General features: G+C 44.3%; 2 protein-coding genes across 2 annotated transcripts; one reads left to right on the forward strand and one right to left on the reverse strand.

Moving 5' to 3' along the window:
* Positions 1–2,277: 2,277 nt before the first annotated feature.
* ccdc12 (coiled-coil domain containing 12) lies at positions 2,278–9,050 on the forward strand. The gene is made up of 7 exons (XM_076266002.1): positions 2,278–2,393; positions 3,647–3,726; positions 7,036–7,115; positions 7,381–7,442; positions 7,550–7,584; positions 7,679–7,755; positions 8,578–9,050. Exons 1-7 carry the CDS (start codon positions 2,310–2,312, stop codon positions 8,655–8,657), a joined length of 498 nt encoding a protein of 165 aa, XP_076122117.1. The 5' UTR covers positions 2,278–2,309; the 3' UTR covers positions 8,658–9,050.
* Positions 9,051–10,187: 1,137 nt separating this feature from the next.
* Positions 10,188–24,390, reverse strand: LOC143102918 (kinesin-like protein KIFC3). Its single transcript, XM_076266711.1, has 18 exons — positions 24,372–24,390; positions 23,705–23,904; positions 23,064–23,310; positions 19,436–19,614; positions 19,099–19,164; positions 18,537–18,674; positions 17,690–17,887; positions 16,022–16,195; positions 15,671–15,818; positions 14,971–15,101; positions 14,590–14,701; positions 14,183–14,364; positions 13,960–14,064; positions 13,641–13,771; positions 11,995–12,115; positions 11,644–11,773; positions 11,117–11,346; positions 10,188–10,731 (listed from the first exon to the last, which is right to left on the reverse strand). Exons 1-18 carry the CDS (start codon positions 24,388–24,390, stop codon positions 10,597–10,599), a joined length of 2,646 nt encoding a protein of 881 aa, XP_076122826.1. The 3' UTR covers positions 10,188–10,596.
* Positions 24,391–24,951: the final 561 nt, after the last annotated feature.

Genomic DNA, 24,951 nt, shown 5'->3' on the forward strand with positions numbered 1-24,951 from the left:
AATACATTGAAAGGGCTACTTCTAAAGGGCACTGAAATTAGTCACATACAAATGTCATTTTGGAGTCAAAACCTAATTAAGGTTTATAAGTACTGCCTAAAGGCCTGGACAGAATGATGCTGAACCTCAATCTTCTCACAGTAAGACACAAAATACTTGAACTGAAATTAAAGAATTTAAAGAACCTCTTTCAACAATTACACAGGATCTTTTCATATCTCTTTTGTAATAGTTTAGGTTTAGTTTTCTTGAGATTTCATAATTACTTTTCCAATGTAAGAGCATTGCTTAGATGTTACTGTGCAAAGATGCTGCTTTTGTTTGTCAACAAAAAAGGTTTGTTAATATGTATTCATGTTTAATCTCCATGACTAACCAAGATATTGAACTTGGCAGACAATAATGTGTTTTACCTGCTGATTAGCCCTTTTTGTTAGCTGGATCTTTTTTACCTGCTGTTCAGGTACTCTGCACTAGTCATGTGAGTACTGGTAAAGATAAAGGGCCAATCCCAAAGTGAACCCTGAGGACTAAGGACTAAAGACTTAATTGATCTCAGGTGCTAAGTGAATGAGTGTGTGAGGCCACATGGGCTCAGATAGGTATAAATGGGATTTGGACAGCACTTCAAGAGATCACGTTACCTTGGCGATGTTTAATAACAAAGATGTTGCTGACACTTGCTGGTTCCGTTCTGGGGTCGTGTTATGTGCTGTTGTCTACCTTTATATTTTCCGGATTTTCCTATGGTCTCTGTGGTAAACGTCACAATGCTTTGAACTGTGGTTAATTCCCTTTGGGGAAGTCTGCACTGATGCAGACTCACAGAAAGGGCTCAGTAAGTGTGTACTCAAACCCTCACACCCTTTCAAATGCGACATTGGGACAGCCCTAAACCCTTACGAATTTCGCAAGAACGCGCAACAAAGTCTGTGAGTCCGGACTTTGGGATTGGGCCACCGAGGAGGACCACGTGTTGGCTAGCCCACTCTTATTCAGATGCACCAATTTCCTGGATGTGTCCCAGCTTTGTTACTAATGGAAATGATAGGAATTGGGTGGATAAAGGAAAGAAGATAAGACAAATGACAGGTCTATTAAGCTGACCAGGAGCAAAAAGCACTTAAGGTATTTGATATGTCTCGAAGATGAGGAAGTGAAAGTTGATGAAGAAAGTAGAAATCACTCTGCTGGCTTTTCAAGAGAAGTGTATAGAGTCTGAATACAAAGGTGTTATAGAAAATGTAACTCAAAGATCAGTGAGACTGCAAAGAAGTAGGTGGAAGATTCAAGGAGGACAGAAAGCCCTAAACAAAGAGACTGAAGCAGTTAAAAGCAAAACAGATCAAGGAGGAAATGACAGGATAACTTATGTTTTCTCACTCATCATTTTTGTTTACTGATGTACCCCCCCCCCCCCACACACACACACACAAGGTTGGTCCCTGTGTTTATGTGACCATAATAAAAACTGAATTAAACATTTTGAGCAGGGTATGTTAAACATGTCGTGACATTTGAGCCAGTGTTTTCTAGTCTAACACGATGGAGAATTCACCACTTTTGAGATATTTGTGTCAGTCAGAAGTTCACACGTCAGTCAGTAGGCCTACTACAACATTCGGTGAGTTAATTTTATCCACTTCAATTAGGCAAACATTTGTCTGGGCTATAGGCTATACATTTTCTCGATTTGAAGTTAGAGTGTATTGAGAACTTAACTTAGTACCTAGGCTTGCCTAGGCCTAGTTCATTCCTGTGTAAAAAAGAAGCTGACAAGCTGTTGTGTGGATGAAATGATGTATCACCTGATAGAGAGCTGAGCAAGTGTTCCATCCACACAACATAAAATGTCCTCTGCTTCTTGTCAAGATGTTGCATGAATGTAAAGTGTGGCACTCCTTGACAGAACAGCAACCTGTCATGAAATTCAGAGGGTAAACTGAACAGGTTTAGATTATGATCTAGACTAGGCATCTCCTCCTCAAGGCCAGTGAATGAATTACATTTCTGTTTAAGCATACGGTCATTAAGAACTATAGACTAAAAAGTATGGCAGATACAGTGTGTGTGTGTGTGCATGGTGGTGGGGCAACAACAAATAAAAGCATTAGACTAGGCCAACTTACCAACAGTGTAGGCCCGGTCTAATGTACATAAGGCTCTCTCGCAGCTGAGAGTAAAAGAAAGCTCACCACTCCCCGGCTGCACCAATCGATTCTCTCAGTGATCCACAACATTCCTCGATCTTTGACTCCATTTTCGATTAACGTCATGTTAGCTAAGTAAATAACTAGCATTGATATAGGATGGAGAAGGCAGTTGGTTCGCTGCAGGAACAGGCACTGAAGAGGAAAGAAAGATTAAAAGCTTTAAGAGACAAACAACTCCATGTAAATACGTTCTATTACTACCAACGTTATTTACTACTTGATGCCTAGTGTAACATTAATTAGCCTAAACGTTAACGTTACCGTGTCAGATAACTTAGCCAGTTCGTTTCGGCACCAGGAAAACACGTTGGGATTTCTGAACTAACGTTAATGTCAAGTCAATTTGACGTTATTTAAAATAATGGACGTAACTTCGTTTGAGCAATTAATCTGGAAATGTGTCTGTTTTCTTGCTGTCAAAAGACGTAGGCCTAATAGTAGCTCTAATCCGTGAATCAATTGCCGTCTTGTTTTCAGACTAGCATTTTTAGATTAGCGTTAGCTTTAGGCTAACGGCACACGGTTCTCTAATGTTAAAATAGCTAGCATAATTAGCCATCAAGCGCGTTAGCAATTGAAGTCAACTCTGGGGATATTCCAAGTACATGGTTTAGTAACGGGTAAACTAACACAGAATAAGTGGTAAACCTCCTACATACAGCTGTATGGCTTCATTCTCCTAACAAAACAATGTCATATGGCTCTTGTTGTAGGAGGTTTGCTGCCACTTACTCTTACCCAGGTTACGTTACTTGGAATACCCCCGTGGTCAGCATTGCCTGGTTTTGTTGTTTCTACTAAGAATGAGCGACTAGTATTTGAATCTATTCACAGCTGACGAGGTAATGTTATCTCCAACGTAAATGTTGAATACCGATTGTGCCAAATTTAGCCTATGTATGTACAGGAAGCCGTTCAGATGTCAAGTTAGTCTCATAGTGTTGTATTTCACCTTAATTCTATTTCTCTGTGTGTATTGTTGGGGGCATCGTTGTGGAATTGGGTCATTTCTTCAATGGGGCGTTAAGAACACAGACGGTTTGGTCTGTTCACTGTTCATTCTAGAGCAGCAGCGTTGTTTTGCATATAAAGCACTTCAAGAATGGTTGTGCTGCTATTTTGCATTGTTCTGACAGGTGGTCAGGAAGTCTCTCCAGGAAATCTAGGATTTTAGTTTGGGGATGTGTGTGTGGAGAGGCGGGTGTTCTTCCTTGCCTTTTGTTTCAGTTTTGAACACTGGCCAACATCTCAGTTCTTTCTGGCTTCAATCATAATATTTGAGTCCCTCTTGTGCTGAAGCCTTTTTGAAAGACCTATGCTTAGGTAATAGGCTAATACTTGCTCTTGCAGTGCCTGTGACAATAGATTTGGGTAATTTTGACTAATATGTACATGACATGATCACCATGCATTGATTGCTGCTTATTTTGTAGGGAAGAGACACACAAGATGGGGAGCCTGAGAGAAAGAGAGTGTTGCCAGAGCCAAATCTGGAGCCAGAAGACAGACACAGGTACTATACACAAACATGCTGTTGCACATACATGGATTCTCATTCACAGAGACCGATGCATGCACACAAAGCACTATGCATCCATTAACTTGACTAATTCACTAGCCTAACAGTCGGCTACATCGGGTGTGCAATTGAAGCGATCCGTCAGCTGAGCGTAGAAATAGTTGTTGAAGACTGGTCTAATTTTTTTATAAATGCATGTGCAACTACTGCTTTAGTTTAGGCAGTTTCATTGATTATAGTGGAAGTTACTTGCTGCAGGATGCACTCTGCAAACTGAACGCTTTAGTTACATGCCTGGAGTAGCCTTGCCACTAACTCTCAAAAAACACCCTCAGGTCCTTCAAGCACTTGAACTTGACCTCCTTTTTGTAAATGAAAGCACAACAATTGTGTGCTGCCCCTGTGTGATAAGCACCACAGTGAAAACATCTGGCCCTGAGCTGAGCTGTTTTCTCAACTCCCTTCTAAGCACCATCTGCAGAAGCGTCACGTCCCGGTGACCAGCCTACACCCACTGTTTACACGGAGACGTGTACTAATAGCTCCTCAGATATCCCACAGCCCTCATTGCTCTATTTCAGGCAGCGAGACGAGACCATCTATCTCTCTCCTGCCAGACGTTTTTGTTCCATTGTTTATGTTCTGGAGCTGATGCTTCGGATCCCCTTCTCAGGCACATTGGTTGTACTTACTTGCCCTGATATACAGTGTCTCAATGCCACAGCCCCAGAGTTATTTTGGCTATTAAAAGTGGAAATTTCTCCAACTCAACCCTGCAGGGAGCGTGCATGTCATTACATTTGCAAATTGGATTAATTTGTAACTCTTGGGAAAAGAGATCAAGAGTATTTCAGACTCCCATGACGTGTTACAGATAGTCAATGGTATCATTATTTTCAATTTAGCAAACCTTCCAGATATCTATGGAAGGTACAGACATGACAGTACACAACAACCTGCTCAGATGTCCAGTGCCGTGGTCCCAAACAGAATATATACTGGCCATGCAGTCAGAGAGACTTACATTTGTTTGTCTCTGTGGAAGTGCATTTGCCTAGTCCTTCACAGTATGCATCCATACAAGGACTACAGCTATAGCTCAGTCAGTGGTGGCTGTTGGTGGGTCTGATAAATGTCCCCTCCACTACGCTCTCAAGTCTGAGCAGAATCAGAGCACCCCTCTAGGGGCAGGCTGACTCATTTCAGACCCCGTTCACAGAGGGATCTCTGCCCAAAATGGTTTCTCACGGTCAGGCCTTCTGTAGAAAACGGGGCTTTCCCTTCTCTGCAGCCTGCCTCAGCTGAAGGTCTCCCCCTTCTCCCCTTCATTAAATACAGGGGTTTCCAGGCCACTTCTTCAGAAATCTCTGGTGGTCTTTCGTTTTAAGAATGTGTTGTATCAATAAAGACTAGGGATGCACGATATATCGGCGGCCGATATATTATTAGCCGATAAGTGAAAAAATTTAAATATTATTATCGGTCCGATAAAAGAATTCTGGCCGATAATTTGCACCAATATTTTCTAATAAGTCCTAATTTAGGCCTACGTAAGGTCCGTCTGGCTACACTGAGCTACTTGAGCTTGGTTGGCTATACTTTTTCCTCAATATAATGTCAGCGGTGTGAATGTATTTCACCACTCTAACAAAATCTGTGGATATGCGTTCATTTGGGAATCTGTGCATCTCAAAATCCTCTCGTGAATGATCCGCCATTTAACCATAACAGAGCGGAGCTCAGCCCTATCTAGAGCCGTCTTGTGCTGGTGTGTTTGCACTTTACCGCGCTGGTCGGGGAAACAAATAAACAAACTCGTTAGTGGGACGAGTACATAAGTAGGCCTAGTTCTAAGTTGGGTTTTAGTATTATATTTGCATTACTTTAGCTTGGGTTTTGTATTATTACCTAGAAATATGCTAACCATTCGTGCTTCAGTTCCAGACAGGTCATCATAATAAGTTATTAAAACCTTCGGGGCTAACTCCTTTCATTTCTGCTGCAGCAGGTTGTGCGCAACAGAGTAGACGGACATAAGATACAGTCTGAGGAGTTGCAGCTTTATTCAGTTACCCGCAGTTGAAACTAAACCTAAGTTTCCCTCACAAACTCTGATTTGGTCGCTATACTGTAGCTTATTCCAAGCTGAGCCGTTTATGAGCGTTTAGTCCTAAATGAAAACGATTCAAACTCTCTAGCCACTCACTTGCAATTCACTGATGTCAGGTTCACTTAAAGGACCCACACATACTGTAGGGCTAGGCTACTGCTATGTTGTTGACTGCCGTACTATTGAGGACTATTATGAGTTCTTTCCATCATTTGGTGGTAGATAAAATTACTGCAATAAAATTATGCTTAATAAATGCTTTCCCCAAATCACTTTTCACAATTTTTTTTCAAGAGTAATTACTATCCGTTATCGTATCGGTATCGCCCACAACAAACCAATAAATATCGGTTATCATTATCGGCCCTAAAATTCCATATCGGTGCATCTCTAATAAAGACTTTTTATGCCCAAGGCAGTAATTGAGAGTCACTTGCCTGAGAGCCTGTTAAAGATATTAAACAGAGCTGTCTGGAGATCCCACTTTAGAGGACAAATTATATACGGAGTGGGTAGCTGAGATTAAACAAACAGATGTTAGAAACCGTACCAGTTGTTGCCAGCTTGGATGCAGTCCATAGAAACTTCATTAGAAGATGCATTGCACTATGTTGTACAGGCGTGACTTGTAGATGAACTCCCTCCATACCCCTGTACATCTCTCTGATGGTCTTGCAGTCCCCACTCAGTCAGTCAGTGTCTCCCAGTCATGGGAGAAGGGTTGTCCTATGCTGCCATCTGCTGGTCCTGGGCTGAACAAATGAAACAAACTCACAAATTGGCTGAGTGGCCAAGTCCATTGTACTTTGTTTTGGTTGGCACAAATTATTTTGATAGGCGATTCACTTGACGATTATGTTAATGATTAATTCATTTTTTAAATTGTGTTGAGAATGAGAACATGTTGGTAAATGTTCTTAAACCCTATGATTAGGTCTTCAATCCTTATGTCTTAGTTTGCTGTAGTAAGTAAGTAAAGTAAGTAAGCAGAGTAAGTTAAGCTGAAAAGAGTGTAAGAAGCCTTAATCTGAGGCAGTAGTAATCGATTCATCACACACGTAGCGTAGTGGCGTAGAATATAAAAACAGCTAAGGCAAGTTGGGTGGTCTTGAGTGGTCTTATAAGGCCTAGTGTACTAGGAGAGTCAGGGGTGAGAACATGGTGCCATCTGAACGGACGCTGTCTTTGCGCAGAGAGCTGAAGCTGAGGAACTACACCCCAGAGGATGAAGAGCTGAAGGAAAGGCAGGTGCCTAAGGCCAAGCCCGCCTCAGGTGAGCTCTTACACCCCTCACCTCACATGTACCTTCTCAAGGCCAACACCCACTGGCGACAACATTCACGTCTAAGGATTTGACACTCAAGAGAGAGATCGATTTTCTAAACACGCCACCAGTGGGCTTTGCACCGTTAAAAGTAATGGAGTTCTAAACTTAGACGCCACCAGTGGGCGTTGGCCTTCAGTCTGCTGAGGGCTCATCAACATGATTGTATGTTTGTGTGTGTCTCATCGGCTGCCATGTTTGCTCCCTCGCTCAGTGGAGGACAAGGTGAAGGACCAGCTGGAGGCTGCCATTCCAGAGCCCATCATAGAGGAAGTGGTGAGTACAGGAAACGCACACTGTTCACACTCTACTGTGTGTGTTTGGCAAAGTGCACAACTTCCGTCTAAATGCACTAACTTTTCTTCCCTCCCTGCATTGTGAAGGATCTAGCCAACCTTGCCCCAAGGAAGCCTGATTGGTAAGTCTTTTTTTTATGTATGTTAAGCTTTTAGTCTTGAAAAGGAAAGGCATCAGTTTGTTGAGAAATGTGCCTTCCTGTTGTATGCCATCAGGGATTTGAAACGGGATGTCGCAAAAAAGCTGGAGAAGTTGGAAAGGCGAACGCAGAAGGCTATTGCCGAACTCATCAGTGAGTATAGGATATGCGTTTTCCTGAGATTTGATGCGAGGCCATGGTTTAGGCCGATTTACTGCAATTTTTATATTTTTTCACCACAGAATTGCATATTTTATTACTATAACACTAGTTTAATATACTAATATTATTAGTATTTTACAAGTATAACATTGCCAGTCCAAGGAAGTTGGAACATTAAGTAAAAAACATTTTGCTGTTGGGTTGTACCATTTAGTGATCTCTAACCTTGACACATCGATTGCAGTAAAGGAATGTGTTGCAGTTGTTAGAATGTGGAGTTGTAGCCTACAGTGTTTATAATAGGATGTAGCAGCTAGTCAGAGCATGTTTCTGTACTTGCTAATCTTACTAATGAGCAGCAGCTGAATCTGTTTGGCATGCACACTTGTAGGGTAATTGCTGTGAGCTTTCAGCGTCTCTGGAGATTTGAAAACCACTTGATGACATCACTGGCATGGTTCTTGTCTTAGCATATGCATCTGTACAATCTTAAAATAGCTTTAGCATGATTGGTAATGCACCAGGACTGTTCATGCCTGTTTTAATATCAGGTCATATAGCCGTTTTTGTAACCCAGGTTTTGCATCCCTCCTCGATCCTTTTTATTGACTTTACAACAGTATAATTGCAATCAATATCGTGTGTGTGTGTGTGTGTGTGTGTGTGTGTGTGTGTGTGTGTGTGTGTGTGTGTGTGTGTGTGTGTGTGTGTGTGTGTGTGTGTGTGTGTGTGTGTGTGTGTGTGTGTGTGTGTGTGTGTGTGTGTGTGTGTGTGTGTGTGTGTGTGTGTGTGTGTGTGTGTGTGTCCACGCAGGGGAACGCTTGAAGGGCAGCGAAGAAGAGTTGGCGGGTGCCGTGGGAGCTGTTGGAGTGACCGAGGTCGATTCAGACTGAACCGCTCCCTCAGTCTGCAGACAATTCTGTACAGTTGCGGTCATTTAAACTGGACTTGCTGTTTTCAGACCACCTCTGCAGACACATCACCTAAAATCACTTAGAGGGCAAAGGCAGCAGGACAAGGGTTTGATCAGTATGGCAGCTCCAGACAAGGTGTGCTCCAGTCTTCTGCTCTGCTGTGCTTATCTCTATTTCAACAGAGAATCCGTTGTCCCCTTCATATTAGACCGGCCTCAAAATAGTGTTCTAGTGGATCCTTCAAGATTGACTTATCATGTGACATCCCCGAACTTGCTTTTTATTGGGTGCTGTTTGTTTGTGTTATTTTGTCTCAATAAAAGGTTTAGTGTTTTTGTAAAAATGTAATTAAAGACAAACTTTGATATGAAAGTGAATCCATTTGGTTTGTTTATTTTTCTCTGTAGCCACTAGTACAGGTTATCTGGAAGGTTCCAAAGTCATGATACTGACAAGCTGCTGGAGTACAAAACAGGATTTGTTTCAAACACATACTTGTGAGTGAACATCACACAGTTCTCTCTGACTGTAGCTACTAATAAAGGGTTCTTTTAATGTAATTGGGATCCCTAAATGTTTATCCATTTGTAAATGAACACTTCCACCTGTCTGCTCTACAATAGGGCACCAAAAGACATTCTGTATTACCTTACTCACTTTCACTTTAAATGAAGAAGCATTATCTAAAACCCCTTTGATGCAATGGTGCCTAAAGGTCAGATGTCTATAGCTTCAAACTGGCACAAATGAGAGAGAGAATAATGAGAATTGTGACAAAAACAGCTGAAATATGCCCAAACAACCTGAACACACACGACTTGGCCTAAAGTGCTCTGCCAGCCCCAACAGTACAGACATTATAAATCTCTTCAGCATTTTAATTTCACATTCTGACATGGTACTATTGCACATGATACCATATAAAGCAGTGTGTGGTGGACAAAGGGCATACTACATTAATCTACACGAGCTATATTTATGAAGCACCCTAGACCATTTAAAAGGCAGGCAAAGTCTGTCAACAAGCAAAGTATCTTTGTATGAATTACAGCCATCGTGTGGCATATGGGAGCACTGAGCTGACTTTTCGATGTTTTCGCTTAAGGTCTTGCCCATGATGTTAAATTAGGAAGTTGACCTTTCCTAAATATTTACTTGGCTTTAGTTAGACATAAGGCTTTGCACGTATAACCCTTCATTCAAATTAGGGCCCCCCGTGTGAAGTTAAATGCAATCATTTGCCAAAGATCAGTCATTTCACAAACTCTATGTTCTATCCTTAATCAAAACAATTATAAACATTCAGGAATTCCTGTTATATCTTGTGTTGTTACACAACATTAGAATGTGAAGTAATTTAACATGGCTACCATAACAGTCACCAATAAACTCAATGGAGAAGACTACATTTTTTCTAAATAGTGGTTATTACTTTTTAAATATATGCATTTCAAAGACTAGCTTAGCATGTTGCATGTAGATATAAACAGAGATGTGATAGAACAGATGATAAATGCTGCATTGTTTGATCTCTGAGAAGTGAAGGCAAAAGACACAGTGCTGTCATGCCTCTCTCCTCTCCCTCTATATGGTTGTGATCTAGACTGTCCCTGGCTATTTTCCTGACCATCAGCTCATTGTGGTTTGGGTAAACAACTGTCCAGGTGAGAATGGCACCAGGGGCCTGAGATTATGGCAGTCTGAGCTGACATGCAGAGCAGTTGGTGGGGAGAGAAGCCATTTCGGAAACCGAGAGCAGGAGGTGAGGCTTGACCTATCAGAACAGCTCATGCTGCCTGGTGCCTTATGAGGGACTGTGCTGTGGACCATAGCCCTTCGCACAAGACAGACACAGACCCCTCACGGATGACTTGGAAACAGAGGAACAGACCAGCACTGAATGTTGAACCTCGTGATCTCAACAGTAGTTTTCGCTAATCTTTTCACCTGCCTCAATCTTCCGGGCTGCAGGGCCCAGCTCCACCTTGCAAACCCGCTGAGCAAACTTCAGAGAGCAGAGTGTCTCACCAACGTTACTCTCCAGAGCCGACACCTGGTGGATACAGCAACAAGAGATACTGTAGGAATGACTGTCCATATGTCAGATGTGTCATTTAAACAGGTCTGCAAATCCCTATGTATATGAAACTGTTATGATTTCAGCTTGTTCATATAACATAGAGCCTACACTGAGTGGGTTATTGGACATATTGGAATATATTCCACTACATGCAATATGACAAATTATTATTAGCAATAGAAGTATGTTATATAAACAAAAGGATGCCTGCTCCCAAATAAAAGTGTATATTAGTACCATATTAGTTACCATGTAAAAGTATAAGTGGTTGTTAGCAGCATGTTAGTTAGTACCATGGAAAAGCACAAGTGTCTGTTAGTGTTAGTTAGTATGCTAAAGCGTAAGTGTCTGTTGGTACCTGCACAACCATGGCCGTCTTGTTTCCTTTGCCGAGGGAGTCCTGCAGTAGGTAGGTGAGTTTGGAGTTCCTAAAGGGGATGTGGGTCTGCCGGCCCCTCAGGGCCTGGATGACGTCTCCCAGGGACAGCAGGGAGCGGTTGATGTTCTGGGCCTCCTTCAGCCGCTCGCCCTCCGCTCCAGACTTCCACACGCGCTCAGACCCGGCCAGATCCACCAGGTTCAGCTTACCTGGGACGGGAGTGACAAAGTTATCCTGCTGAGTTTTAGATCTGCTTGTAGGACTTCTCACTTGAAGCTCTATGCAAATCCTGGGCAGAGATTGGGAGATTGGGGTGTGTGTGTGTGTCTGTGTGTGTGTGTGTGTGTGTGTGTGTGTGTGTGTGTGTGTGTGTGTGTGTGTGTGTGTGTGTGTGTGTGTGTGTGTGTGTGTGTGTGTGTGTGTGTGTGTGTGTGTGTGTGTGTGTGCGCGTGTGTGCGTGTGTGTGCGTGTGTGTGTGTGTGTGCGCGCGCGCGTATGTTACTGACCCGTCGTCTTGGTGCCGGTGGCGAGGTCTATCCCTTGCACAGTAATCATGAGGAGAGCATGAGATCGCGAACTGTGCTGGTTCATCTGTGTGCCAAATGTAATCCGATTGCGACGGGCCATTCCAAGAATCTGGAAAAGAATTTGTAGGGTAAAGCACATGTTTTTTTTCTGGATTTACAATTTAGATATTCAAAAAGTCATGGGAACTGTGAAGAAAACGTGTAATGTAACGTGTAATGTTGCAGAAGATAAATACTGTCCAGGGTGAAGTAATCTGTTAGGACAACATGTCACATTTAATCCCTGAAATCAAATGTCGAGATGTAAGCCACAAGGCTGAGGTAACTGACCTTCTTAATGTGCTGAAAGCTTTTGACCTCGATGACTCTGAGGCCGGGAACATGCAGCTGACCAGACCCATCTGGATTCATCTTGATGTCCAGCTTCTCTCCATCTTTACTTAACAGGTCTCTGAACAAACAGAAAAAGAAATCCAGCACAATGTAGCCTACTCATGATGGTCAAGCCTGAGAATCTGATTCTCTGGAAATTCACAATTTCGTCGCCGTTAAAAAAAAAAAAAAAAAACATAGTCCAGTATTTCTTTTGAAATTGAAATGAAGTTGTATGGATTTTTTTTTAAACGGCGACGAAATTGTGAATTTCCAGAGCACACTTGGCAATCGACTCCTAAGGACTTTCCCCTAAAGATGGCAGCAAAGATGGCAACATTTCCGGAAAGGTACTGGCTTGATGAAATTCATTCTGGACTCTCTATCCGACCACATAAAGACCTCGGGATACTTCGGTTTGGCTTTAGGGATCCTCTACTCACTACCACGTAAGTGTAATGTTGTTTGGAACTGTAGAAGAGGTATAAAAATAGCGTTTTTTAGCGGCGAAATAATATGCCCTTCCACGCTAACGAGTTTTGACTAAAAATGGTAAAATCGAACTTTCTCAAAACACATCCGAATGACATGATTTTGATGTCAACTCAACGTATGTACTCCCAATCATCCGTAAATTGATCTAAAGTGCATTTTACTCTGGATAATTCCTTTAATGCATTGGTACAGACATTATACCAACTTCTTCTAACTCTTCATTTTTTTTTATGTTTATGGTATTTGGTAGACAATTTTGTCAAAAGTGACAGTGTATGAACCCTACATTACTTAAAAATAAAGCTGATAATAACAATAATAACAATATCAACAAACAACAATGAAAATAATTAGTTTTCATATTACCAAAACCCATAAACATACAAACCATAACTCTGTAAGAGAATGAATAAATTAAAGAGCAACTTGCAGGTTGGAAACCCCAATAAAGCATAGTGTAGATAAATGATGAAGGAACTAGATTATCAGAAAAAAAGAAAAGAAAAAGATAACTAAGCCAGAAACAACATATTGTGAGAAAATAACTTCCGCATCTATAAACCATTAACCGGAAGTGAGGTAACAGTGAGGTAAACCGGTCAAGTTCAATAAATGGCGTAATGGATCCTGACACAGACTCAAAGTAGATTATAAACAACGAAAACGTCTGTGATGGGCCACAGCCCCATAATTATGAGCCGTCTAGGCGAGATAAGGGCCAGGGAGAGAACAGGGAAATGAATGACGGGCAGAGGAAAGAGGTAGTTTTGCTGAGTGACTCAGAGTGATAACAGTGGCTAACGCTGTGTCTGCGTCTACTGACATTATCTTGATACCGTTTAATAAATCTGCTTTAGCAATCATACTTTTGATGTTGCTGTTGATCAAACATCCATGTAGATTGCTTTCATTTAAAGTCCTATTGGAATATTCACAATATTTCACAACAATTGGGCAACATGGAAAATAACATCAAACTGTTTGACGGCCCATATTTCTTCTGGCGGTTAAGTTTATGAGCGGATGCACATAGAATTGACATACATGTATGACTTTGAAACTAAGGGTGTATAAAGATCATGTAGAGAGAGATCTCTGTGAGGTGATACCTGAGGACCTCGTTGTAGATCTCTACCGAGGTCACACTGACTGTGTACTCCCACATGTCCTTCCTCTCCTCGATCTCGTTGAAGAGGTGCTTCAGGGCACGCTGGTTGATGCCAGGGTTCTCTGACGTGCCCTAAAGGGGCACCCAAGTGTGATGTCAGCACACAAAAAGAGCAGCGCCATCCCCCCCAAAAAAAGCAAATGCAAATCTTATTTGTCAGACATGATTGGACATTTGAGATGAGAGCTCCCAAGCACTAAAAGTCCAACTGTTTTTGAGGATAAACTCATCAGAAATAAGAGCCAGAATTGTGACTCTACCTCCATAGTATATGTTTTTCCTGATCCAGTCTGTCCATACGCAAAGATACAGACATGATATCCATCGATGCAGGATGTCACAAGGGGCTCGATTTCCTGAAACACCTGAAAACAGAGACCCTTCCATGTTAATTCCCTAAAGCTATATCCCATTTGCCTAAATTCATCAGTGATATGTGAGTGTGTCTTTGTTGCTGTTGAATGAGGTTTGAATGTCCATCACCTCCTCTTGAGTTGCCTGAGGATGGAACACTTTATCCAGCTCAAAACCGCGACCTTTGCCCTTGTTCACCACGGTGAGGGCCGACTCGTTGTGGGGATCTGTGGTGACCACCACGCCCTGGCCCTCCTCATGTTGGTCTTCCTTTAGAACAGGCTTCACACGACACAGCACACGGATGTTTCCTGTGATTCAGACAGTTTCCAGAGTTACAACAGGGTACACTCAGGGTACTCACAAACTGACAAATGGAAGAATAAAACTGTGGGGGGAAATGTCCACTGTTCATAAGTACTGTTCATGCTCTGTATCAGTTTTATTCACTATTTGTATTACTGTTTTATTATTATTCTATTATTGTTTACATATTTTACATATATGACGAGCTAAGTGCCTCTTTCCAATGTTACCTTTGAGCTCCACAAGCTGCTCGTGGTATTTCCTGCGCAGAGCCACTTCCTTCCTGTACTTCTCCAGCAGGTCTTTGTTGGCCTCTGACATCTCACTGATGGCTGCTGTTATCTGCATGAGTCGGAAAACACATACATACAGTAGTAGGCCAACATACCAAGCACTTAGAGCATGCAACAGTGTACACAGTTGTGTGGTGTGACCAGAGTGCAGTATACGTTCAGGTCATTAGCAAAGACAATGCACACGCACACGCAACCACATGCACACATACACAGCAAATATTAATTTAGTGACCAATCAACTGTGTAAAGAGCAGAGAACAAACAGTGGCTCTTGGTTTTTTTACGAAGAGCAGAATAAACAGAAGGATGCCTCACCTGTTTCTTGGCCTCTTTGATGGCGGCTCCATAAAAATCCGAGAAGTTGCGAACCTGAGTCCTCAGGCTGGCGTAGTCCGTCTTCATGGAGCGCAGGGTAGGAGGAAGGGCACTTAGGCGCCTTTGCAGGGCTGAAATATACAATCACACACACACACACACACACACACACACACACACACAATTAAAATCGGACACATCACTTTAAAACCATTCCACATTTCAATGTTACAGAAAAATGCAAGTTGAGGTTATATGCTCCTATTACTCGCCACCAACATGGCTAAAATAAGCTTTTAGATAGTCCTATCAGTTTACACCCAGCCTCTGGAACCCACTGAGACAAAATGCTTTGGATAAATACACTTTTAGATACTCCTTTCAGTATACTGCTTGAATTTCCCCTTGGGGATCAATAAAGTATCTATCTATCTATCTATCTATACAGTACACCCAGCCTATGTAACCCACTGAGGCATGGAGTTTGGATAGAGGCAAGTTCTCCTCTGACAGGAAAGATTTGCATGCGCCAATCACACACCACCACCACTGCCCAATTCTGGTTTAACTATCTATGATTTGACATTCCCTTTATTGGAAGGCATTTTCTCTCTCACACTAGAGCCCATGGCATGTGGTGTGATCCTGAACACAGACTGCTGAGCAGGTGGGATAAAGGCCGTGTGGTGGTGGGACTCACTGATGAACTCCTCCTGCATGGTCTGCAGATGCTCTTCAGAGCAGTTAGCCGCAGCTTTAACAGCCTCCTCTTTCTTCTTCTCCAGGTGGCCGATCTCCTTCAGCAGCTCCTCACGGAGAGTGTTAATCTCCCGCTCGTACGCTGCAATCTGCACACAACCTCACAAGTTAGACACATCGACAAGCACCATTCACCAAGCAACACTCATCACTCACATAAGACATACTTATAACACCCAGCAACACTAGAGGACCATGTACACGATCAAATTCAAAGTAAAACAGTTTGTTTGTTAAACTGATAACTTTCCTTACATCTTAATATTAATTAATTGATTAATTGATTGATTACCTTATGTTGCAAATTGCAGCTGACTTCATCGGACCGTCTAATGTGTTCTTCCAGCTGCTTACACCGTTCATTCTGATTGGACAGCTTCTTTGTCAGTCGTTCATTCTTCTGCCTGGTTTCGGCCAACTGCCTTAGAGTTGCCTGAGACTCCACCTCCACAGTCTGAGTGACATACTGTTTAAAAAAAATAACACATTCAATAGCAACATGGAAACATTGCATGCGTGTGTTTGTTCTGTTGTGTATAATCTGTATTCTTTTCCATGTTCTAATCCTGTTTTGGTTTCTCTTCTCCTCCACTCCCATTCTTTCACTCTACCTCTCTCTACACCTCTCCTCTGCTCTCTCTTCCACCTCTCTCCCTCTCTCCCTCTCTTTCTACACCTCTCTTACTTCTCTGTTCCGCCCTTTAATCTCCTCTCCTTCACCCGTTCACTCCTCTCCCTGTGCTGTGTCCACTCCACTCCCTATGCTGTATCCTCTCCTCTCCCTATGCTGTGTCCACTCCTCTTTCTATGCTGTGTCCACTCCTCTCCCTATGCTGTGTCCACTCCTCTCCCTATGCTGTGTCCACTCCTCTCCCTATGCTGTGTCCACTCATCTCCCTATGCTGTGTCCACTCCTCTCCCTATGCTGTGTCCACTCCACTCCACTCCCTATGCTGTGTCCACTCCTCTCCCTATGCTGTGTCCACTCCACTCCTCTCCCTATGCTGTGTCCACTCCACTCCTCTCCCTATGCTGTGTCCACTCCTCTCCTCTCCCTATGCTGTGTCCACTCCTCTCCTCTCCCTATGCTGTGTCCACTCCTCTCCCTATGCTGTGTCCACTCCACTCCTCTCCCTATGCTGTGTCCACTCCTCTCCCTATGCTGTGTCCACTCCACTCCTCTCCCTATGCTGTGTCCACTCCTCTCCCTATGCTGTGTCCACTCCTCTCCCTATGCTGTGTCCACTCCACTCCACTCCCTATGCTGTGTCCACTCCACTCCTCTCCCTATGCTGTGTCCACTCCACTCCCTATGCTGTGTCCACTCCTCTCCCTATGCTGTGTCCACTCCACTCCACTCCCTATGCTGTGTCCACTCCACTCCTCTCCCTATGCTGTGTCCACTCCTCTCCCTATGCTGTGTCCACTCCACTCCACTCCCTATGCTGTGTCCACTCCTCTCCTCTCCCTATGCTGTGTCCACTCCTCTCCCTATGCTGTGTCCACTCCACTCCTCTCCCTATGCTGTGTCCACTCCACTCCCTATGCTGTGTCCACTCCACTCCACTCCCTATGCTGTGTCCACTCCACTCCTCTCCCTATGCTGTGTCCACTCCACTCCCTATGCTGTGTCCACTCCTCTCCCTATGCTGTGTCCACTCCACTCCTCTCCCTATGCTGTGTCCACTCCACTCCACTCCCTATGCTGTGTCCACTCCACTCCTCTCCCTATGCTGTGTCCACTCCACTCCCTATGCTGTGTCCACTCCTCTCCCTATGCTGTGTCCACTCCACTCCACTCCCTATGCTGTGTCCACTCCTCTCCCTATGCTGTGTCCACTCCTCTCCCTATGCTGTGTCCACTCCACTCCTCTCCCTATGCTGTGTCCACTCCTCTCCACTCCTCTCCACTCCTCTCCCTATGCTGTGTCCACTCCCCTCCCTGTGCCGTGGCTCCTACCTTGACCGGCGGCTCCTTGCTGCGCTCCCTGTCCAGCTCCAGCTGCAGCTCCTTGAGCCTCTCGTCGCGGCTCCTCAGCTCCTCCCCTCTCCTCCACTCGGTCTGCTCGCTCTGGCGCTCCAGACGCGAGAGCTGCTCGGCCCGCTGCTGCAGGGTGCTCTCCAGCTGCAGCACTCGGCTGCGCAGGTTCTCATTCTCCTGATAGACACACACACACACACACACACACACACACACACACACACACACACACACACACCACACACATTAAATGCTTTTATTTGGATCCGAAAGGCAAGCAAATATTTTGGGAAGAGTCACTGACAACGTGACAGGTCTATATGGCTCTTTTATAGGTCATTCTATTTAGAACACTCAACACTTAAGGATAAACAAAACATCTTTGTCTCAATCTCTGTATGCTCCCTATGATAGCTGAGATTAGATTTGCAGCCCCCCAACTGCAGCCCCCTGACTACATTATTATGGACATGGCCTAGACTTCCAAATACACCCTTCCCCCCCCTCCCCCACACACACACACACAACAAGATGTGATGGATGGTGCATCGAAAAGAAAAAAGGTCAGATTTACCCTATTTTAAGTCAAAGTAAACAGTGTTGTGCATTACAGTGAATGTTAGAAATAGTCAAGTGTTGCTGTAGTGAAGTGTATTTCTGCACTGTAATGATTTCCACTTGAAAGATGAGGTTGATATAGTCCATGCAAGATCTCCTACATGGTGTACTATGTAAAAAAACAAAAACAATGACAATACAACAAAATCCATGCATTCTGTTTGTGTCAGGATGCCAGATGAAGATATTTAGGTCAGGGCTGGGGCACCTTCATGAGCACGTTGCTGGACTGGTTGGGGATGACCGACAGCTGCTGCAGGAGGCCCTGTGTGACGCTCAGGCTGTGCTTCAGACTGTCGTTCTCCGCCGACAGACACAGCACGCGCTTCTCCGAGTCCGTCGCCCCCTGAGGACACGCAGAGCCAGACATGTCAGACCGGCCTGAATACTGACCGACCACACTGTCCAGTAGTATGCAGTGTGCATACTCAGCAATATTCTCAGTTCAGACTCAACAGAAAGTCATACATTTTACATTATATATAATCCTTCCTTCAAAATGTGCAGCAGCCTCTTTTAATTGTAAGCATTAACAATCTCTGGACAAGATTGTGCTGACTGGTATTAAAGTAGTAAATCACATCTTTTATAGCTGTCGCTATGTGGCTGTTCTGCTGGTCAGTAAAGATGTCTGGACACAGCTATGCCTCGTGTCTGGGCTGTTTTGGCATGCTGAAATGTGAGGACAGCAGAAAGTAAAAAAAGCTCTGTCTGTGTGTCTGTGTGTGGGAAGCTGTCTCAGCAGTAGAGAGATTTGGAGATCTGCTCACAGATGCAGTCCTCAGACGGGTCAGCTCCTCCTCTCGCTCCTCGATGCAGCTCTTCAGCTCATCAATCTGACGCAGGGCGACGAGGGGGGCAAGAGGAGCACAGGGCAGAACAGAGGGGATCAATATTAAAGACGGCATGTTTAGGCAACATGTCAGAGATGTTAAAGACAGATGAGAAAATGAGAGATAGTGATATAGATAGAAAGAGACAGTGAAATAAACAGAGAGAGACTGAGATTAAAGATGGAGGGAGAGTGAAAGAGAGAAAGAGAAACAGGACGGAGTGCCAGATGATAAGTGTGAAGTAAGCGAGGGAGAGAGGCTGCGGCGGCGGTACCTGCTGCTGGAAGGCCTGGACCTTGGCGTGGCGGTCGAGCTCCTTCTGCTCCAGCTGGGAGTGCAGCATCCTGAGCTCGCCCCTCAGCTGGGAGCGCTCCCCCTGCAGCCCACACAGAGACTCCACCAGCGTGTGCAGGCCTGCCTTCCCTCCACCTCCACACGCATCCACACCCAAACCTGCAACAGGGACACCGCCACAAGGATGTAAGGAACGGACCACTCCATTTTTATCACCAATAGCATTGCATGTAATCATCATCATCATCATCGTAGTCATCACCATCATTATCATCATGATCCTCATCATCATCACAGTCATCATCATCATCGTCGTTATCACCATCATCCACACCGTCAACATTATCATCATCACCACCATCATCATCATTATCATCATCATCATCATCACATCATCACATTTGCCACCCTGTAAATCAGTGTTGCATGTGTCGATAATGTAAAAAGCAGCAGAACATGGGATCAGCAATTGTGCTTGTTATAGTTTTAATGGAGTGATGAGGAATATTCCTTCCTCATAGTTAATATTTCATTATGTCACGGCTTATGACAAGATATGGCCTGAAGAGAACTCCTGCTTCAGTAAGGACTCATGACTCATCTCAGTGGCAGCTTCATGCTCATCACATTTTAATCAATGTAAACCCTCCACACGCTCGTCTCTTGCTTTAGGTTAAAATGGTTAATGCAAGATACTGGCTGCTAGCCCCCACACATCAGTGCATGGAAGTCACTTTGGGGCACATCGTTCAAAATTCCAAAGCACTTACATCTCTTCCAAACATTTACTCACGTTAAGTCAGCCCCAGCCAGGCAAGAGCGAAAACGTGCCCGTTAACATTTTAATCAGTTTCCTGTTTGAATCTTTCATGAGCAGAGTTAGTGTAGACCGTCTTCCCCCAGAGCTCATAACACGACTGAGAGTGCTGTGTCACTCTAAGTGATGAGCCCCTGGATTGGATGGGGGGAAATAAAGGGTGTGGGAGCACAATGGAAGCCAAATGGTAGAGGCGGACTGAGCATGCTCAGGAAATTGCTGCTGCACAAACGTGAGGAGAGGAATCGTGCTCGAGGAATAGCCACTCTGTAGATGCTGAGCTTGGGTCCATTAAGGCTCTCTGAGAGTCAAGTAAGTTAGAGCAGTACCAAGGAGAAACTACGGTTACACTTTACTTGACAGTATCGATATAAGAGTGACATGACACTGTCATTAACACATGACACTGTCCTGACACATGAAACCCAACCCTAACCCTAACCCTAACCCCTAACCCTAATCCTATAACCCTAATCCTAACCCTAACTCTAAACCTAACTCCAACCCTAAACCTAACCCGTTACAGTATGACAAAAAAACGAATGTTACTTAATAACAGAAGCATTATGTCATAAACGTTTATGACTTGTTTATGACATGTTCATGATAGTGTCATGTCACTCTTATGTCGACACTGTCAAGTAAAGTGTAACCGAAACGACTTGTATGCAGTTGTTCTTCAAAATCAGTCGCATTAGATAGGTTTTGTGTTGTGTAATAACTAAGAAAGACATCTCCTTCCTGATCATGAATCCTTTCTGATTGTGTTTCTCTTAGCCCAAGACATACCTTTCTAAGCCCGGAAAAAACAACAGTCAGCATCAATTCTTTCTCTTCTCATGGCAAATCTGGAACTTAATTCTATCAATTTCTACAATCACCTTCTGTTAGGTACTCTAAGACACTGGAGAAAGCTTACAGTTTCCAACAATGTCAATTGCCTTTTCAAGGGCAGTTTATTCACAAGAGATCCATTTACACTATGTGATAAAAGCCTGTGGACATCGGAAGCTTTTACTCCAGCATGTCTGAACAACAGTATGAGTAGAGTGAACAGTGACCCTCTCTTCCTTCATCTCTCTCTCTCTCTTTCTCTCTCTCCATCTCTCCCAGTCACTCCATCCATCCCTCTCTCTCTCTTTCTCTCCCCCTCTGTGTCTTTCTCCCTCTCCCCAGTATTAACTCCTGGATCTGCTCTCTCAGCTATTTATATCACAACACGGGTGCACGTGAATGCTGGCATGTGACGATGCTTGTAAGTGCACTTGCTGTGGGGAAATGCGGCACTCACAGAGATGTTTAATTCATGTCTTAAAGCTACTGAGTCACTGATCAAGTGTCACACCATCCCGACTGCTCCATACACACACACAAACAAGCATGCTTACACACACACACACACACACGCACACACACGTACACACACGTACACACACACACACACACACGCACACACACACACACACACACACACACACACACACACACACACAAACAAGCATGCTTACACACACACACACACACACACGCACACACACGTACACACACACACACACGCACACACACACACACACACACACACACACACACACAAACAAGCATGCTTACACACACACACACACACGCACACACACGTACACACATGTACACACACACACACACGCACACACACGCACACACACACACAAACACACACACGTGCCAGAATGTAGACTTTTTTTCCTGAGCAGCATGTGAGACACTGCCCAAGTTCTTCTACTCCAGAAACCCAGGAACTATCTGACACATATTCATATGGTGCTTGACATGCTGCATACCATCTCACTTTGCCACATTTATTGGCCTACTGAGGTAAAGCAGCACGTAAATATAATTGAAATAGTTTCAGGTTACGTTTACAAAAGAAACATCTAATTAGGAAAATGTATGTTTTATTATGTTATCTAAATCATTACACACCCATCAACCAACTCACCACCACCAGAGGTTTGATGGGAATGATTACAAGATATCTCATTCGGTCCAATAATGACCGTCTGACTCTGTCTGATGCAGGGCAGACCCCTGGAGACAGCTAATGCCAGTGGGAGCGCTCAACTCAGACCAGATACAGCTGCTCTATATTAAGGAGTCGGTTGTCATCTCCAATCCTGCCTCAGACTGTAAAAACAACCTCAGTGATTTAATCAAAGAGCAATCTCTTTCCTGGCCATGTGACCGCTCCATGTCTTTGGTTGGTTCAGAAACAAACAGCTCCGAGCAGACGCTGACCTGGACTTTGATGCCGTTCCAGCGCAAGACTCTTAAATCGTTCTAAATTAATTCTGTCTCTTCAGATCAAAACCATGCATCCGTGGGAGGACTGTCAGTACATGCTGATCTTTGCCACAAGACACCTGCTGTTCTTATTGATGCAGCAGAGAAACACTCACATCCTAGAAAACATCCAAAATGAATAAAACTCATTGCTGAAATTACTACTCCATGGGGAAAGTTGGTGTATCATTTTATGGCAGACAATTGGTAGTGACTGTTTACAAGCTCTTTCTCCAAATTTGAAATGAAATAAAAATGTAGGTAGCACACGTTGGAGGGGAGGGAAGGGGAGGGGAAGGGAGGTTCCACAAGTTTTGTGTCCACAAGAGCACACCATGTTTTTTTCAGCCTATCTGAATGCCTGAAAATGCCTTTCTGAATGCTTGAATGCCTACCGGCAAGCCTTTCTTCCTCCTCCTCCACCACCCCCAACCACCAACACCACCACCCTGGTCCTCTGCTCTGGCCCTCTCACCTTCAGTGGTGGGGCTGGGCTGCTGGCTGATGACCTCCTCCAGGCTGCTGATGATGCTGTTCTTGTCGTGCAGGCGCTGGCGATAGTGCGTGCGCAGGGCCTTCATGTGTCTGCGGTGCTGCACGCGGTGCCTGCGCAGCTGCAGGCGGTACTGCTCCGCCTGCTGCTGCAGCTGCTGCAGGTGCGAGTACTGCTCCAGGAAGCTCAGCAGGTGGGACATCACAGCCACCAGAGGAGACTCACTCACCTGGGGCAGGATGGGAGTGCAAATACAGAAGTCTTAGAATCTTCAGATGTTATAAAGAAATACAGACAGGACATCTACGTAAAATGGCTTGATTATTTTCGTCACAATAAACAATGGGTTGGCGCTGATATAAATAGACCCAAATCATTATCGACATGGTGGTATGAGCGACAGAATTTGACGCAGATTTGCGCCGGCCTTTATGGATACCTATGCAGAGCAATAAGTAACTTGTCGTAAAACATTTTGCCATAGAGACTGTAGGCAGAGGGGTAGATTGCTACAGCTATTAGACTATTTTTAAAAACAGTATGTGAACTGACTCATGAGAGCATGACCTGTGGTAGTGGGTGGAAGCGTGGCTGGTTGTGATGGGATGAAAGCCTCATTCTACCTTTTCTCCCACTTCCAGTTGCACTGTGGATGCTCTTCTCTTCTCCGCCTCCTGCTTAAATGACAGGAAGGCCGCCAAGGGGGTTTTGGCTGGCAGTGCCAGGTCTTCGCCCCCATCATCGTCTTCCTCACTGAGAGAGAGGCCATCACTGTCACTACTGCTACCTGCAAGGCAGCCAGTTTTGGTGTTGAGTGGTGGAACTTGAGGTGTTGAGAGGTGTGAATTCAGACACAGATAAACATGCAGAAAGGGTTATTTCTCCACAGTCAAGCATGGTCAACCTAATTTAAAAAACTGTATTGGTGACAGTTGCAGGAAATGCACTCACTGGACTCATTCTGTCTGCACCAACCCCTTTTCCCCATCCTGGGGGTGGGGCCTCCTCTCCTCCTGCTCCCTGTTTCCATGGAAACACGGCCAGGCTGCTGTTCATACTGTGAGGGAGAGAGAGAAAGAGAGAGAGACAGAGAGAGCGAAAGACAGTCAGAGAAGAAAGAGTGTAGGTACGTGAGAGGATTTTTTTTTCTCCCCCATTAAACCATGACATCCATCATGATCCCTTTAGTATGCAGAGCTGGGGTTTCACCTTCATTAGGTGTTCAGGACCAGCTGATCCCAACACTGAGATAGAGGGGGTTGTTTTGGAGGGGGGGGGGGGTAGACATACCTCTGGGGAGTGTCCACATGCCCCTTCCAGTGCCTCCTCCTCCTCCTCCTCCTCCTTCTTGAAGACGGTGTAGAAGATATAGACCAGCAGCGAGTAGAAGGCGTACATCTTGACTGAGGGTCTGTGAGAGGTGGGGGGAATCGCCCTCGCTCACAAAGAGCTGCCTGCCACAAACACGCAGAGACTTACTCAGCAACCAGTTCTTATTGGCAGAAACATAACAACACTGTTCCATTGTGGTGAAAGGGCTAGACGCCACGTGAACACAGAGACACATGTTCATATACATCTATCCAATACACACACACACGCACGCACACACACATACATACATACATACATACATACATACATACATTATAGAAATACACAACAAACACAAATGCAATAACAAAGAGATGCATGCATGATGCATGTCACTTCCATAGCTAGACACGTACACATACATGGGCATATGTGCCGTGCACGTGACAAAATCCATCAGGAAAAGCAATCCCATTACAATTCCAACTATACTGATGACATTAAACGTTTCCATCAGTGGCACTGGTGTCTCTTCCCTCGATCTCTACTGATGTAC

The sequence above is a fragment of the Alosa pseudoharengus genome, unplaced genomic scaffold (genome assembly GCF_046254945.1).
Source record: "Alosa pseudoharengus isolate Yale_2024_CS ecotype anadromous, Long Island Sound unplaced genomic scaffold, YU_APseudo_1.1 YU_APseudo_1.1_scf_4, whole genome shotgun sequence".
Taxonomy (NCBI): domain Eukaryota; kingdom Metazoa; phylum Chordata; class Actinopteri; order Clupeiformes; family Clupeidae; genus Alosa; species Alosa pseudoharengus.